This window comes from Labeo rohita, chromosome 8 (assembly GCF_022985175.1).
Source record: "Labeo rohita strain BAU-BD-2019 chromosome 8, IGBB_LRoh.1.0, whole genome shotgun sequence".
NCBI classification, from domain to species: Eukaryota; Metazoa; Chordata; class Actinopteri; order Cypriniformes; family Cyprinidae; genus Labeo; species Labeo rohita.
The window spans coordinates 1,554,133-1,570,655 of record NC_066876.1 but is presented as its reverse complement, the minus strand read 5'-3'; the positions used below and the strand labels follow the sequence as shown (position 1 = coordinate 1,570,655).

General features: G+C 43.3%; 1 protein-coding gene across 1 annotated transcript; it reads left to right on the top strand.

The window, feature by feature from the left end:
- The first annotated feature begins 5,599 nt into the window (after positions 1 to 5,599).
- Positions 5,600 to 11,437, top strand: LOC127169854 (ninjurin-1). The gene is made up of 2 exons (XM_051117513.1): positions 5,600 to 5,811; positions 11,295 to 11,437. The coding sequence occupies exons 1-2, from the start codon at positions 5,619 to 5,621 to the stop codon at positions 11,435 to 11,437; spliced, it is 336 nt and encodes a 111-aa protein (XP_050973470.1). The 5' UTR covers positions 5,600 to 5,618.
- Positions 11,438 to 16,523: the final 5,086 nt, after the last annotated feature.

Sequence of the window (16,523 nt, the reverse complement as noted above, 5' to 3'; positions counted from 1 at the left end):
CCGCCGGCAGCACCTCCTCCTACTGCCAGCCCGCCCCCAGCCGCACCTCCAGTCACCGCGAGTCCCCGACTGGCCTTCCCCGAAAAGTTCGACGGTACACCAGGCAAGTGCAAGGGGTTCCTCCTGCAGTGCACACTGTTTGTCAACCAGCAGCCACATCTTTACCCCACCGACGAGGGTCGGATTGCGTTTGTGTGCTCGTTGCTTACTGGGAAGGCGTTGGAGTGGGCCACCGCAGTATGGGATCTCGGGTAGCCTACCTTCCCCTCTTTCGCCGCCTTCCTTCGGAGTTTCAAGGAGGTCTTCCAGCCCAGCCCAGAGAGCAGCGAGGCTGGGGAGCAGATTATGGCCCTGAGGCAAGGACGTCGCACCGCGGCGGAATACGCACTGGACTTTCGCACGCTGGCGGCGCAGAGCGGTTGGAACGATGGACCCCTCAAGCTTCACTACCGTAAGGGATTACAGCAGGACCTACAGGTGGAGCTGGCCTGTCGGGATGAGAACCTGTCTCTCAGCCAGTATATAGAGCTGTCCATCCGCGTAGACAACGTCATGCGTGCCCGCAAGCCAAGCCGAGCGTTCACCGCATTTCCTCCTTCCCCCTCAATCCCCATGGCATCACCGGAACCCATGCAGCTGGGTGTGACCAAACTGTCTGCGGAGGAGAGGGAGCGGCGTCTCAGGAACAACCTCTGTCTGTACTGTGGACAGGCGGGACACATCCGATCCACCTGTCCCACTCGACCTCCTCGTCCACCTGCCTCGGTGAGTTCAACCAGATTACACCTCAATCGTTGTGAGATTCCCGTGACGCTGTGCTTTGAGGACCTGTCTGTTCATACCACCGCTTTGATTGATTCCGGCGCCGCCGGTAATTTCATCGACGCTGATTTCGTTAGAACTAATCATCTGCCCATTCTCTCCTGTGTTTCCCCGGTGGCAGTGGCCGCCCTCGACGGGCGACCATTAGGGACAGGACGGATAGAGCACACGACAGGGGACCTCACTCTCCACACCGAACCTCAGCATAAGGAGACCATCCGGTTTTTCATCATCACCTCACCCCGAACACCTCTCATCCTCGGTTACCCCTGGCTACACCAACATGAACCCACCATCTCCTGGTCAGAAGCAACAATTACACACTGGTCTTCCCGCTGCCAGCCTCACTTCAGCCAGCCTGCCGTACAACTCACTGCTTCCCCCGAGCTCCATAGTCCCAGGAGCATCATTCCAGAGGAATATCAGGACCTTCTCGAGGCCTTCAGCACCATCAAGGCCACCCATCTACCTCCTCACCGCGCCGGGGATTGTGCCATAGATCTAGTCCCGGGAGCTTTACCACCCAGAGGATGTGTCTTCCCGCTCTCGCAGCCTGAGTCCGAGGCCATGAACCAATACATACAGGAAGAGCTCGCCAAGGGCTTCATCCGACCCTCCACCTCACCAGCCTCGGCCGGGTTTTTCTTTGTGAAGAAGAAGGACGGTGGCCTCCGCCCATGCATTGACTACCGAGCACTCAACGCCATCACAGTAAAGTACCGTTATCCTCTCCCGCTGGTGCCATCGGCCTTGGAGCAGTTAAGAACAGCTAAGATTTACACCAAGCTAGATCTACGCTCGGCCTACAATCTCATCAGGATCAGGGAGGGAGACGAATGGAAGACAGCCTTCTCGACTACCTCGGGGCACTATGAATATCGGGTGATGCCCTTCGGACTGGCCAATAGTCCTTCGTACTTCCAGGCCTTCATCAATGAGGTGTTCCGGGACATGCTAAATCGATGGGTAATCGTCTATATAGATGACATCTTGATTTATTCAGACTCCTACTCAGAACACGTCCAGCACGTCAGGGCCGTGCTTCAGCGACTCGTCCAGCACCAGTTGTACGCCAAGCAGGAGAAGTGCGAGTTTCATCAACAGAGCATCTCCTTCCTGGGATACATCATCAGTCCAGAAGGGGTCGCTATGGACGAGTCCAAAGTCACTGCCGTTCGGGACTGGCCTCGACCCAAGACCCTTAAGGAACTACAGGGTTTCCTGGGGTTTTCGAACTTCTACCGTCGCTTCATCCGGAACTTCAGCTCAGTAGCCTCTCCACTCACTTCGATGATCAAGAAGGGTGATACTCGTCTCTCCTGGTCTCCAATCGCTACCCAGGCCTTCGAGGAGCTCCGCCGGAGGTTCACCACGGCTCCTATACTCCATCATCCTGACCCTAGCCGACCCTTCCTCGTGGAGGTCAACGCTTCCAGTACCGGCGTCGGAGCTGTACTGTCGCAGAGACAGGGACTTCCCCCCAAGACTGTTCCCTGCGCCTTCTTCTCTCACAAGCTTAGCCCAGCAGAGAGGAATTACGACGTGGGCAACAGGGAGCTGTTGGCTATCAAACTTGCACTCGAGGAGTGGCGGCATTGGCTGGAGGGCGCTCGCCATCCTTTCACCATACTCACGGACCACAGGAATCTAGAGTATCTTCGGTCAGCCAAGGTCTTGAATCATCGACAGGCCAGATGGTCGCTCTTTTTTACTCGTTTCCACTTTGAAATTACCTATCGGCCAGGATCACAGAATACCAAGGCAGACGCTCTCTCACGTATTCACGAGCCCGACCACGCCCTGTCACCGCCTGAGTCCATCCTGCCCCCGTCCGTCATTGTAGCCCCTGTGGCCTGGGACATCATGACGGAGATCGCAGAAGGACACACCCAGGATCCGCCCCCCAATGACTGTCCCGAAAACCTGACCTATGTTCCCCTCAATCTGCGAACCCGGGTGCTTTCCGAGGTTCACTCGACCCCAAGCTCCGGCCACCCGGGGATAGAGGCTACCATACAGCTGCTGCACAACAGGTTCTGGTGGCCTTCTTTGCGCACGGATGTGATCTCCTTCATTAAGAATTGTTCAGTGTGTAACACCTCCAAGACCCCTCGTCAACTACCCGCCGGCCTACTGCAGCCCCTGCCAGCACCCCGGCGACCTTGGTCCCACATCGCCGTAGACTTTATCACAGATCTACCCAGCTCTCTCGACCATACCACCATCCTCACCGTGATCGACCGATTTTCCAAGGGGTGTCGCCTCATCCCATTTCCCAAGCTCCCCACCGCTATGGAAACGGCTGAGGCGCTATGTAATTCAGTCTTCCGTTTCTACGGTTTGCCTGAGGATATTATATCCGACCGAGGCCCCCAGTTCACCTCCCACTTGTGGTCCAGTTTCTTCCGCTTGCTGGGGGTCAATATCAGCCTCACCTCCGGCTACCACCCCCAGGCCAATGGACAGGCCGAGAGACTGAACCAGGAGTTGACCCGGTTTCTACGCTCCTACTGCCAGGACCACCAGGAGGACTGGAGCCGCTTCATCCTCTGGGCCGAATACGCCCAGAACTCCATCCGTAAGCCATCCACTAACCTAACCCCATTTCAGTGTATTCTAGGATTTCAACCTCCCTTGTTCCCCTGGTCCGGCGAGCCTTCAGAATTACCGGCGGTCAACTCCTGGTTTCAGCAGAGCGAGGAGACCTGGAATCGTGCCCATGTCCACCTACAGTGGGCAATCCGTCGAACGAAGACCCAGGCAGATCGCAGACGCCAGGCGGGCCCTCCCTACGAACCTGGACAGTGGGTCTGGCTATCGACCCGTGATCTACGCCTCCGTCTTCCCTGTAAAAAGCTCAGTCCCAGGTACGTGGGTCCGTTTAAGATCAGTCGTCAGATTACACCTGTATCATTCAGATTAGAACTCCCACCAGAATATCGTATCTCACCCACTTTCCATATCTCTCTGTTGAAGCCCGCTGGTCGTCCGGGAGGAGTGGAGGACCTAGAGGGGACCGTCCCGCAGGGACCTACCCCCCTGATCATCGATGGAGAGGAGGTCTACCGAGTCAACACGATACTGGACTCCCGGCGCCGGAGAGGTCGTTTGCAGTACCTGGTCGACTGGGAGGACTATGGCCCTGAGGAGAGGTCATGGGTGCCGGTTGAGGACATCCTCGACCCCTCTCTACTCACCGACTACCACACATCGCACCCAGATCGACCAGGTCCCCGCCGTAGGGGGAGACCCCGGCGTCGGTTACCTCCTCGTGCCAGGAGGCACTCGCAGGGGGGGGGCTCTGTCACACGGACAGTCTCTGTGGCTCCCTCTATCCCCTACCAGCGGGAACCCTCACCGGAGTTCTAGAGACTACCTTTCCCATAATTCCGTGCCTGGGACTGCCACTTCCGGTTCCGGGTCTCCCGTTTCACTTCCCCTTTGTCGGCTATTTTACAGCGTTGCGCGGGCTGGCGCTTCGCGAAGTTTTGTTAGTCATGCTATCAATCCTAAGCGTTCTTTTCTCGGACTGCCTACTCGTTGCCAACCGGACTGTTTATCGTGTGTGTGAACCTTTGCTGCCTGCCTTTTATTGACCCTCGCGCTCCCCTTGGATTATTCCCTTTGATCGCCGCCGGCCCCGACCTCTTGCATGGACTTTGACTACCCGATTGGATTTACCTTCACCACACCTGTCCGCCGTTGTTGACCCGAGCTTGTTGTTTACGTCTGAGTGTTTAATAAAGCTGTTGCAAATGGATCCAACGCCTCCGGATTCTTCTGTGACTCCGTTACACAAACAGAGTACAACATTACAACAAACATGTCATGAGTCTTTCTTGTGTAGACACAAACACACACACACACACACACACACACATGCACATTCATGCATAGTTAATTTAGATTTTACTGAACTACATTGCGGTTTTACAGTGTACTGGTGTTATGATATTACCTATGAGATATGCTATTACTTTACATGAGGGAGAATCCTTCAGGGCTCTGAGCGTACTAGTCAAGAAAGAGCAGTAATTGAGTCCTCAGTCAGTACAATCAGGAGAACTGCCAGAGTCAGCACTATCTCTCTCTCTCTCTCTCTCTCTCTCTCTCTCTTCGTTATTCTTCATGCTATTTAACAGCAGAAAAATTCTTCAGTCAGATTATGACGCTCAATAAATTACGACACTCACTGTAAATTTGGTGTGCTCAGTAAGGGCTTTACAATTCACTATAAATCAAATCATAAGGTATTAGCTCATCCTCTACCGCCTGTGAAGGTGTGCACTGTTCGCTGGGTTGATATTCAAACTCTGTTTACATGATAAACAACAGTTCTTGTGGTGAGAATTTGATTCATCCCAAAACTCCCAAAAACTTGTATTCAGATTTGACAGATTTCCAATCACTCCTATGGCAGCTGAGAAACTGCCTTTGAGACACATGAGAATTACAGAGCTCCTTGCATCATTAAAATCATTAAACAAACTGTAAAAGTTATTCTTCACCAAAACAAGTATTCACATGTGTGAGAGACTACAAAGCACTATAGTTCACTCACACTATAGTCAGTATAAAAGCAGGGAAAACCAGAAAATTAGGCTTGTGGGAGAGGCTTCAGTGAATGAAAAATACTCTGTGGAAAGTCGTTCAGTAGTTGGTATAGGATTAGTGTGTCCTAATATTACTAAAGAGGCTTTAGCATGATAATGGTCCTCTCTCTCTCTCTCTCTCTCTCTCAATGTTTCTCTCATCAGGTTTCTCACAGTCTTGCCCTGTCGCGCGCTCCTCTAAACATGAACCACTACGCCAATAAGAAGAGCGCGGCAGAGAGCATGCTGGACGTGGCTCTGCTGATGGCTAACGCGTCACAGCTGAAGGCCGTGCTGGAGCAGGGGCCCCAGTTCACCCTGTACACGGCCCTGATCACCCTCATCAGCCTGTCGCTCTGTCTGCAAGTGTTAGTGGGGATCTTGCTCATCTTCATAGGTGAATGAGAGCACACACACCTGGTTTACGAGGGTACAGCAGGGCTAAAGATGCATTTGTTTTAAAGGGGTCATCGGATGTCCATTTTCCACAAGTTGATATGATTCTTTAGGGTCCTAATGAAAAGTCTATAATATACTTTGGTTAAAAATTCACAATGGTAGTGTAAAATAACACCCTTTTTACCTTGCCAAAATCAGATGGAATCTGATGGATTGCTCCTTTAAATGTTAATGAGCTCTGCTCGCCCCACCCCTCTCTTCTCTCTGTAGAGTAACAAGCCTGTTTACTTCAGCCGCATTTAGTGTGTTTAGCTGCGAAACTTGCTAACTAGCACATTATTAGGAAAGGTGATTGCAGGGATTCATAAAAAACTCCTTATACTCACCTCTGCTGTAAGTGAAGCTGGATCATGAATGATTTGCATGAACATAGATGGATATATGTAGATCGAGAGGCGCATTCAATTCATAATCAAACGTAATTCACTGCATCTTCAGCGGCTCAGATGTCGGGAGTAAATGACGACCACTATGTTCATTATTACATCCAACAACACAATACCTCAGTCACTCAATCAATTCTTGTCTAACTTTCATCCCTGCTCTGGCATCAAAACAAAGAGGTCGTACTGGTACAGCTGATCTGAAGTAAGATGCTCATGTCAATCAACTATGGTGGGAGCGGCCTCTGTGGGTGTGACACCACACTGACAGGCATCTGAGAATGACTCGATTTGAAAAAGGGGATATTATTTTTAAAGATTAATTAAAAACCACTGCATGAATTTTTAATTTGAATCATTATAAGGCAGATGTGTACATACACTGCCAACACACATTAATGTTCAAACAATATGTAAAAGTGAACTTTGCATCCGATGACCCCGCAGCACTCATAAAATCAAAATCAGGTATTCAGACCATGGTATCAAATTTTTTAATCTCTTCCAGGGGCTTTTTACCGACCACTTCCTAAACCTTTAGCCCTGTTGTACTCTACTTATATTTTCTGAAATGTACTTATTAAATCCTCAGACAGGTGACATACGTAGGTGTAACACTTAATCCAGAACTGACAATAATTCAGTCGTGACACCTTTTAGCATGTTACATGAGAGTGTTATGTGTTATGCACTTACTGATCACGTCCACCGTGGCAGATGTAGACAGGTGGTGCTGGGGAGGAGGAGGGTGTTAGAGGAGCTGTGATAACCTGCTGCTTACTGCCAACACTGAAGCACACTGTTTAAATGTTGAGTTTAGAAGCTGATTGGCTGAAGATATATCAGTGGCTTGCACCATGTAGAATAGACCACTATTGCTAGCAGATTACATGTCAAGGATCTATCGGCTTGTGTCAAATAGTTTCCCCTGACTGAACTTGCTGAAGATCATTGTCTTATTTCTGTTTTTACTCTTTTACCCATTGCTATCATTCACTTCGCAGTGGAATATTGACAGAAGAAATACTGGCATCAAGACAAGAGACTGTCATTAGTGTGGCTTGCAATCTGCTGAAAAAAGTCCAAAACCATTCATAACATTACTTACCAAACACCCTGAGGGCTTTTTATTTGCAGTGGAAGATTTAACCACATCAACCTCAGGATTACATTATGTCAATTCTATAAAACGTTTTCTGGAGGTCATAGTGTAGCCCTCAGATTTGCTGATAAAGCGGATCGAACTGCAGCCAGGACCAGTTCAGTCTTTGGTGTAAACAGAGGCTTGTGTACCCAGAGGATCTAAGAGTACTTGGAAAGCATTGAGCCCCAGGACCTGATAGAACACAGGAGCAACAACATTATTCCCAGCCATATAAAGCCATCAAATCACACCACAGACATGCTCTCTGGTTTCACACAAACACAACTGCTACCGTTTTGCGCCTCAGTTACTGCAAAATAAATCCAGCATTAACAGTACTGAAATACTGTTGTAAGGTTCATCTTGTCACATGATGATTGTTTTTTACACTGTAATGGATTATAACATTAAAAATAGGTACAATTTCAACTAATGTTGAACATAATTATTTATTTGTAATACATAGTATATTTATGCATTATCCCTTAAATGTCTGAGGTCGTTTACCCTTCAGGGCAATATGAGCCCCATCTGTTTTATGTCGAGGTCCTGATGATCACCCTGTCAGGGCTTATTCTGCCATAACATCCAACTGGATGTACATGATCATTTAGTTTATGGACTGACACACCCTTTGCACTCCCATCGTCATGAAGTGATTTAGAGGCCTGTCGTGTCTCGCACTGATCGTCTGACAGAGACTGAGCACTGGAAAACAAAGTGCTCTGTAGTGAGACACATCTGTTCTGATATCTTTGTCATCTATGTCAGTCACAGAAGTTTAATCAAAAATCCATTTCAGTTCATCAAAATGCAAAATGTCTCTCTGCTGTCACTGATACAAGATCAACAGTCAAGGCACATGTATTTATATTGTGCTTTGCACAATACAGGTTGTTTCAAAGCAGTGTCACAGTAAGTCATAGAATCTGATCATCTCTATAGATGATCACAAACTTTATTATCTGAGAAGACAAAGAGAGATGGAGTGTGAATCCAGTGTTGAATGGAATATAAAATGATGTTGTTGTGTATCTCAGTCTTAAATTCTGTTATAAATCTTACAGAGAGCAGGAAGGGTTCATTTGAATGAGTTAATATGGGGTTTTTGTTTTTAGACTTACAGCTTAAAGAGTCATCAGAGCAGCACCACGTACTGTATCTCCCAGTGACTAACTATGAAACCAAAACCATTTTAATCTGATATTCAAATGAGCATCCTCTCAATCTCCGCACAAAGATTCCCACGAGGCGTTTCTTATTTGAATTGTTGAGTGAATTCACAGAATCCCCATTCAGATTATTGGAGCCGTAAGCACGCATCTGCTTCAGGAACACTCTGTGAAACGCAATTTGAGTTTGGGATTAGAGGAGCACCACATGACAATGGCATCACAATACGCTCGCTCTCTTTCTCTTTGACCTACATATCAGCAGAACCTTTTTCTCTGTCTGTCTTTCCTTTTTTTTTTCCTCATTCACACTGACCCTCCAGAGCCTCCGTTCTGCACCCGCTGACCCCACCGTCTCTCTCTGAACCAGCCAAGCGTGATGTGACCGCCTTTCAGTTCCCTTTCAGCAGAAAGACATACAGTCTTTCCATCACACACACACACACACACACACTCTGCCTTTTGCCCTATGGCATTCACATACATGTCATGAGTAACACTGTGTGTGAGCAAACTGGAGCTTGTTTTTATGCCATTATTCAAGTTTATTAAAGGAGAAGTCCACTTCCAGAACAACAATTTATAAATAATTTACTCACCCTCTTGTCATCCAAGATGTTCATGTCTTTCTGTCTTCAGTTGTGAAGAAATTGTGAAGGATTTTTCTCCATATAATGGACTGATATGGTGCCCCAATTTTGAACTTTAAAAATGTAGTTTAAATGCAGCTTCAAAGGCTCTAAATGATTCCAGCTGAGGAAGAAGGGTCTTATCTAGCAAAGCGATCTGTCATTTTTTTTGAGAAATAAAAATGTGTATACTTTTTAAGCACAAAAGCTTGTGTAGCACAGGCTCTGGGATGCACGTCCACAATGCTATGAATTAGTGATGGGTCGTTTTTGAACGATTCTTTCATTTTGAACGAATCTTTAATGTGACTCGGGACAAACGAGTTGTCTCGGGGAGTGATTCGTTCAGTCGCGCATGCGCAACATCCTATTAGGTTCTGTACAGGAATTAGTTCACCTGTTTCGAGACTTCAGGTTTTTTGAGTCGTTCGTTCATCTTCACGTTGTCACGTGATGAATGAACGACTCAAACACGAAAACTTGTCAGATAAGAGGTGAGGTGAGCTAATCATAGACTAAAGACCCAGGTAAACAATGAATGAATCTTTTCTGTTTCTTGTAGCATTATAGTTTTGTCTTGTTTGTAGTGTGATCAACGTTTGTGTAAGCAGTAGATGTGTTAGGGAAGTAACACGTAACATTTTAATTATATTTTGCTAAAATGAACAAAATGATTCGAAAAAAGATTTGTTCATTTTGCAGAACGAGACTCAAAGGTCCGAAATTATCTGAACTTCCCATCACTACTACAAATCACGTGTAAGTTCATCGTCTGTGTACTGAGTATGGCCAAAAACTCCATCTTATTTCCTACAACTTGAGAGGAGGACATCATTGTACCTTTTTGTTTGTAAACAGTGTTCACAAACTTACTTGCACTTTCTTAGTCTTTGCGCATTTGCTTTGTAAACACTGGGTCTGTAGTTCCGCGTGACCTCTCGACATGATTCAATAGTACGTAGCGTCGTGAACGTGCATGACAGAGCCTGTGCTACACAAGCTTTTGTGCTTAAAAAAGTATACAAATTTTTATTTTCCAAAAAAAATGACCAATCGTTTCACTAGATAAGACCCTTCTTCCTCAGATGGGATCGTTTAGAGCCTTTGAAGCTGCATTTAAACTACATTTTGGAAGTTCAAAATTGGGGCACCAATGAAGTCCATTATATGGAGAAAAAAGCTGAAATGTTTTCCTCAAAAACCACAATTTCTTCACGACTGAAGACAGAAAGACATGAACATCTTGGATGACAAGGGGATGAGTAAATTATTTGTGAATTGTTGTTATGGAAGTGGACTTCTCCTTTAAATACATGAATGTGAGGATCCAAAAGCATTTAATTGACTGCCACTTATGAGTGTGAATTTGAATTGGCCAAACACACAGTATGTCAAGCTGAAAAACACATCATTATATTTAAGTTCTCATTTTTTGGACTAATTATGTCTATTTTTTCCCTAACACAGTCATTAAATCTCATTTTGCCATAATGCACTATAAAATGCCCAAAATGGTATTGTTTTCAGGTCACCTTTTAAACAGAAATACTGACATTAAAATTTGGGGAAGATTAGAGCATTCTGGGAAATGCTCTTGCACCATGATTTGTACAATTTTCTATGCACTAAAAATTGGTACTTTTTCCATTAAATTAACAGACAGATTTCAATGTAATGCATAATTCAAAATATGGATTAAAAAATGTAAAAATCAAAAAAGCAATTCTCTGTTCTCTACATACTGTATTTTTGTGTAGATAAAAAATACATTCACAGCGTACCTTTACCTGTTTTGACGGCTCAACAGTGAATCAAACAGAGTCGTGTGTGTTTCATCCTGATCTCACGGGTCCTGATTAAAAGGCTGTTTGCTGCAGTCAGCGCTCCGGTAGATAATGCATCTGTCGTCAGCAGAGAGCACTTTCATTCTGTCAGACCACAACTAATCTATGATGAGCGGACGGCCCTGAATGAGCTAGAGACATAGGATGTAACAGGATGAAGCGGTTGGGGAGATGTGAGTTACACTGGGTTGTTCTGTGGGTTCAGTGCTATAGTCTGACTGCATCTGTGTTTCTTGTTGCTGACTGCAGTGAAGTGGAACCTGAATGACGAGAGAACACATCTCAGACTGAATGTCTTAGAGAACATCACAACCACCTGCATCTTCATCATAGTCGTCGTTAATGTCTTCATCACTGCGTTTGGAGTTCAGCGGCCCAATGCAGGCGTGTGACACCAGCTCACACTCACACACAGGTATATTACAGAACACACACACAGCTTTAAAAGACTTTAAAATTTAACCAGCTGTGTGAGCTTGTAGCAGGGCATTATGGGTAAGTTCTGTGGGCTTAGAACTATCACAGATAAATTGGTGTATGAAATCAATAACAAAAGTATAAAAACATTTGTCTGAATTGCACACTCTATTTTAGCCATGTATTACATTTCATATTGTTGTGTTCAATGCAGCTACTGAAGCAGCTTTTAATTAAAACAACAACAGAAAACACTAATTAAAGACAATACGCTGCTGACAACTCTAAAAGTTTAAAATGATTGATTACATCAAAACAGCTCATAACACTGAGAACATAGGGTGGTCATTTCGTTGTGTATTTATATTTTGTAGTAGTTACTGGTCTTTTACTAGCTTTTGTATTTGATGCTAATTTGATTGTTGTAAACAACAGCTATGATTATTCAGCTTGACAATAATTAAAATAGAATTTAATTGAAGTATCTGACGTATGTTAATGACAATGACAAGCTCCGTAAAAAAATAAATGAAAAAAACAAAATAAATGTATGACACTGCTTTCCATGATTAGGATACAACAACAACAACAAAAAAAAAACATTTTGAAAAAAAGAAGAAAACAATTAATACTTGTGGTACACGATACCAGGTTTCAGTTATAAAATATATTAGTACACAAACAAGAGCAGAAGTGAAACATGTGCAAGTACAGGAAGAGAGAAGATTGATTAAAGGAGTCATCGGATGCTAAGTTCACTTTTTCATGTTGTTTGAACATTAATGTGTGTTGTCAGTGTATACAAATCTACCCTATAATGATAAAAATCCATGCAGTGTTTTTTAATTAATCTGTAAAAATAATATCCCCTTTTTCAAATCGAGCCGTTCTCAGATGCCGCTCCCACAATAGTTGATTGACATGAGCGTCTTACCTCAGATCAGCTGTAACAGTCCGACCTCCATGTTTTGTAAGTTGTACATGTAAGTTAGACAAGAATTGAGCGACTGAGGTGTTGTGTTGCTGGATGTAATAATGAACATAGTGGTCGTCATTTACTTGCGACATCTGAGCCGCTGAACATGCAGTGGATTACGTTTGTTTGTGAAGGGAATGCGCCTCCCGATCTACATATATCCGTCTATGTTTGCGAGAATCATTCGTGATCCAGCTTCACTTACAGCAGAAGTGAGTATAAGCATTTTTTTTTATGAATCATTGTGATCACCTTTCCTAATAATGTGCTAGTTAGCAAGTTTAGCGGCTAAATGCAACTAAAGTAAACAGGCTGGTCACTCCACAGAGAGAAGAGAGGGGCGGGGCGAGCAGAGCTTATTTGCATTTAAAGGAGCCTCGACCACAATGGGATGATTTTTGCAGAGCTGATTTTGGCAAGGTAAAAAGGGTGTTGTTTTACATTACCACTGAGAATTTTTAACCAAAGTATATTATAGACTTTTCATTAAGACCCTAAAGAATCATATCAACTTGTGGAAAATGGGCATCCGATGACCCCTTTAAATAAGGAGTTCTTATAGGAAGTGCTTTTGTTTGTGTTTGTGGATCAGTGCATCTTCATCATTGTCATTTTATCACAGCTTCTTTTTAGACTGATCTGCATTCAATGCTGAAACGTCTGTTTAATATTAAATATTATATGAGCTGCTTTGTTTTCCACTGATTGAGTATGGGAGGTCATTTTCCAGTGATAATGGAGTGATATAAATTCTCTTTCTCTATTTTTCCAGAGGCACAACAGAGTCTTGTTGTGTTTGGATGAAAACAGTGAGCCGTGACGGCAGGAGTTTTCTGATAACAGTCTTTCATACGGCAGATGAACTGGGCCTTAGTGAGCTCAAGAGTCAACAGTGATTTCTTTTTCATTGCCCTCATGTCTATCAGTGCCACATTCAGTTAGTGTGTGCATCCGTTTCGCATCTCTTAGAAAAACACAAGGTCTAGAGACACGCTTTTTCAAAAGATCTTTTACTTTTTTATCATGCACAAGATTCTGCTATGTTTGCGTACACCACCCATGGAAAAGCAGCGTTCTACTCCCAGATTAAAGCAGCACTAAGCAAGAACATTATGAAAGTTTTGTCACAGTCATTGATGAGATGAATGCTACTTTATACTGGTTGCAGAATCAGTCATAGATGACAAATACTGTACACGTGTGAACAGGGCATTTTATGGCATGAGTAACTTTCATAAAGGTAATACACTTTCACCTTTATTCCATATTACTACACAGAGAAAACTGTAAGAAAGCCATTCGCAGGCCGTCACATGCACACTTCAGCTTCAGAGTTCTGGCTGTTTAGTAATAAATGTGACTCTCTGTCTTTAAATATTTAAATTCAAATGTCCCTTTCTGTAAACGCACACACACACACACACGCTGACAAAAGCTAATTCAGTAACACAGCTCCAGTACATTGCCAGAAAGCTGATGCTGACCTCTGGTGGCATATTGTGCATTTACAATCTTAATCAACTGTATACAAGTGGAATCTATATTAGATTCCCATTGATATCTGGTTCCCGCTAAGCCTTTACCGTAGTACTACTGAACAGCATACTTTTTATTTTTCTTATTTGTAATTTTAATGTGTGCTTCATTTAATCTCTTTCAAAGGCTGAATCATATGGAGGTTTACAGTGACTTTATGATGAACTGATATTCACAGAAACAGTCAATATCACTACGGCACTGAACGTTGCATTGTTATTCAGCTGTTAAGGGGTGAAAAAAAGTACTACTTTATGTCTATGATTTATTTGTATTTTTTAAGAGGATTATGAAGCTAAATAAATAAATACATGCATATTGTGCTCTGACTTTGTTTTAACCATAGATAACTGAGGAACTGACTATTTTGGACAAACTCCTAGAAACTAGTGTATATATATACAATAATAATAATATATAATAATATATATTAATATATAATACATAATACATAAAAATATATATAACAATATAATAAAACAAATGCCAAAACAAAGCCATCGGTAACACCAAACATTACACAATAAAGGTAAAAAAGGATTTTAATGAATGCACTTAATTTAACTTTAATTTCAATACAACTGTCAATGTTAAGTATATTTTAATTAAAATTTTAATGTAAAATATTAATCCCAGTTAAATTAATTTAATAACAAATTTCACTTATAACTAAATTAGTTTATTAACATTAATACTAAAAGAAAATAGACCTTTGTAAAACAAAGAGAACACACTTTTTAACAGGTTAGGTCTAGGACTTAACCTAGATCTAACCTAGGTTAGCTTAGGTCTTCATTCTGTCATTCTCTTGTGCAAGACAGACATATATTTCCATATCTTCCTTTATGAAGAAAAGTCATACAGGTTTGAACGACACGACAAGAATCGATTCCTCACTGTTGTTTTCGATTCTTTTCGATTCTTGTTTTTTATAGAGTGGAGGAACCTAATTTTGTCATGACTAGAAAGTAGCCTTATCATAATATGAAGCTTTATTTTATTTTATTTTTTAATTATGATACATTTCTGTATTTAAACTGTAATTTTGTTTGCATTGCACATGAAATTAGTCATAGCCCACAACGCTGGAGTGGACATGCGTTTATTGCATGAATAGAACAAGGCACAGTTCAGCTGAATGATGTGTACTTCAATGGTATGCTTTGCGCAAAATTATTAACGTGTACACAAACAAAATGACCAGAACAACAACACTGATATAAGAGCTGGTGGTTTATCTGTCAAATTAGATGCGCTCTCTGCGTTTTCTTTCAGAATTATCATTGGCTGATAGAAAGGTTAAAAATAGTATTTTATTTAAGATGGAAATAGAATCAAGACCCTCGATCGCGTCATGATCTGTTCTGTCGTGCAGCGCTCAAAATTGTTGACAATATAAGGCCGCTTCACCATAAAATAACTTCTGAATCGTAGGTGAACTGGTTTATTAAAACGAAACGAATCAGACTTATAATCAGTATTAGCGAGCGAGGCTGCATCCTCAAACTCAGACGAGCTCAGTACCGACTCTTTTCATTCAGTTTATTTTCGTGAATCGATGTACGGCGACGTTTCATGACAACAGCCGAGATATGCGCCCATAGATAAGCTTTGTTGAACTGAAAACGGCTATGAGTGGAGAGTCGATTCTGCTTGATGGGATCGATTCCAAGCTTTGGAATCGACTCTCGATTCCCAACGCCTCGGAACCGAGGAATCGATTCTTTTTGGAAACGACTCCCAGGCTTATGATTTTGAAGTGTAACGAAATGAAGACGATAGTGATGGGTCGATTTTGAACGAATCTTTAATGTGACTCGGGAAGAACGAGTCGTCTCAGGCAGTGATTCGTTCAGTCGCGCATGCGCAACATCCTATTAGGTTCTGTACTGGAATTAGTTCACCTGTTTCGAGTCTCTGGGTTTTTTCGAGTCGTTCGTTCATCTTATGGGGCTGTCCCGTGATGAACGAACGACTCAAACCCGAAAACTTGTCAGATAAGAGGTGAGGTGAGCTAATCATAGACTAAAGACCCAGGTAAACAATGAATGAATCTTTTCTGTTTCTTATAGCATTATAGTTTTGTCTTGTTTGTAGTGTGATCAACGTTTGTGTAAGCAGTAGATGTGTTAGGGAGGTAACGCGTAACATTTTTATTATATTTTGCTAAAATGAACGAAATGACTCGAAAAAAAAGATTCGTTCATTTTGCTAAACGAGACTCAAAGGTCCGAGTCGGTAAAATGATCCGAACTTCCCATCACTAGAAGACGACTGATAAACATAGATTTTTACGTAAGTCATGGGATCTAGCTGAAGAAAATGACAAACATATTATTGATAACGAATTTATGAGTTGAACAGAAGCAGATTTAGATGCAGACAGATCGCAGCTGATCCGTGCGTGTGATCGACATTACCACGGGGTGGAGCTGCTGCTCAATGAACGTCATTCGATCACGGTTCTGTTATTCTCTAATTCAGCAAAAGAATGATCAAGCAGTACACAGTATTATAATATCCGCGCTGTGTTCGAAAAATTCAGTGTG

What these genes read in the sequence shown, in the direction of transcription:
- LOC127169854 (XM_051117513.1), top strand. Translation starts at nt 5,619, where the DNA reads ATGAACCACTACGCCAATAAGAAGAGCGCGGCAGAGAGCATGCTGGAC. An exon ending in GATCTTGCTCATCTTCATAG is followed by an intron (nt 5,812 to 11,294) that starts GTGAATGAGAGC and finishes TGCTGACTGCAG; the next exon opens with TGAAGTGGAACCTGAATGAC.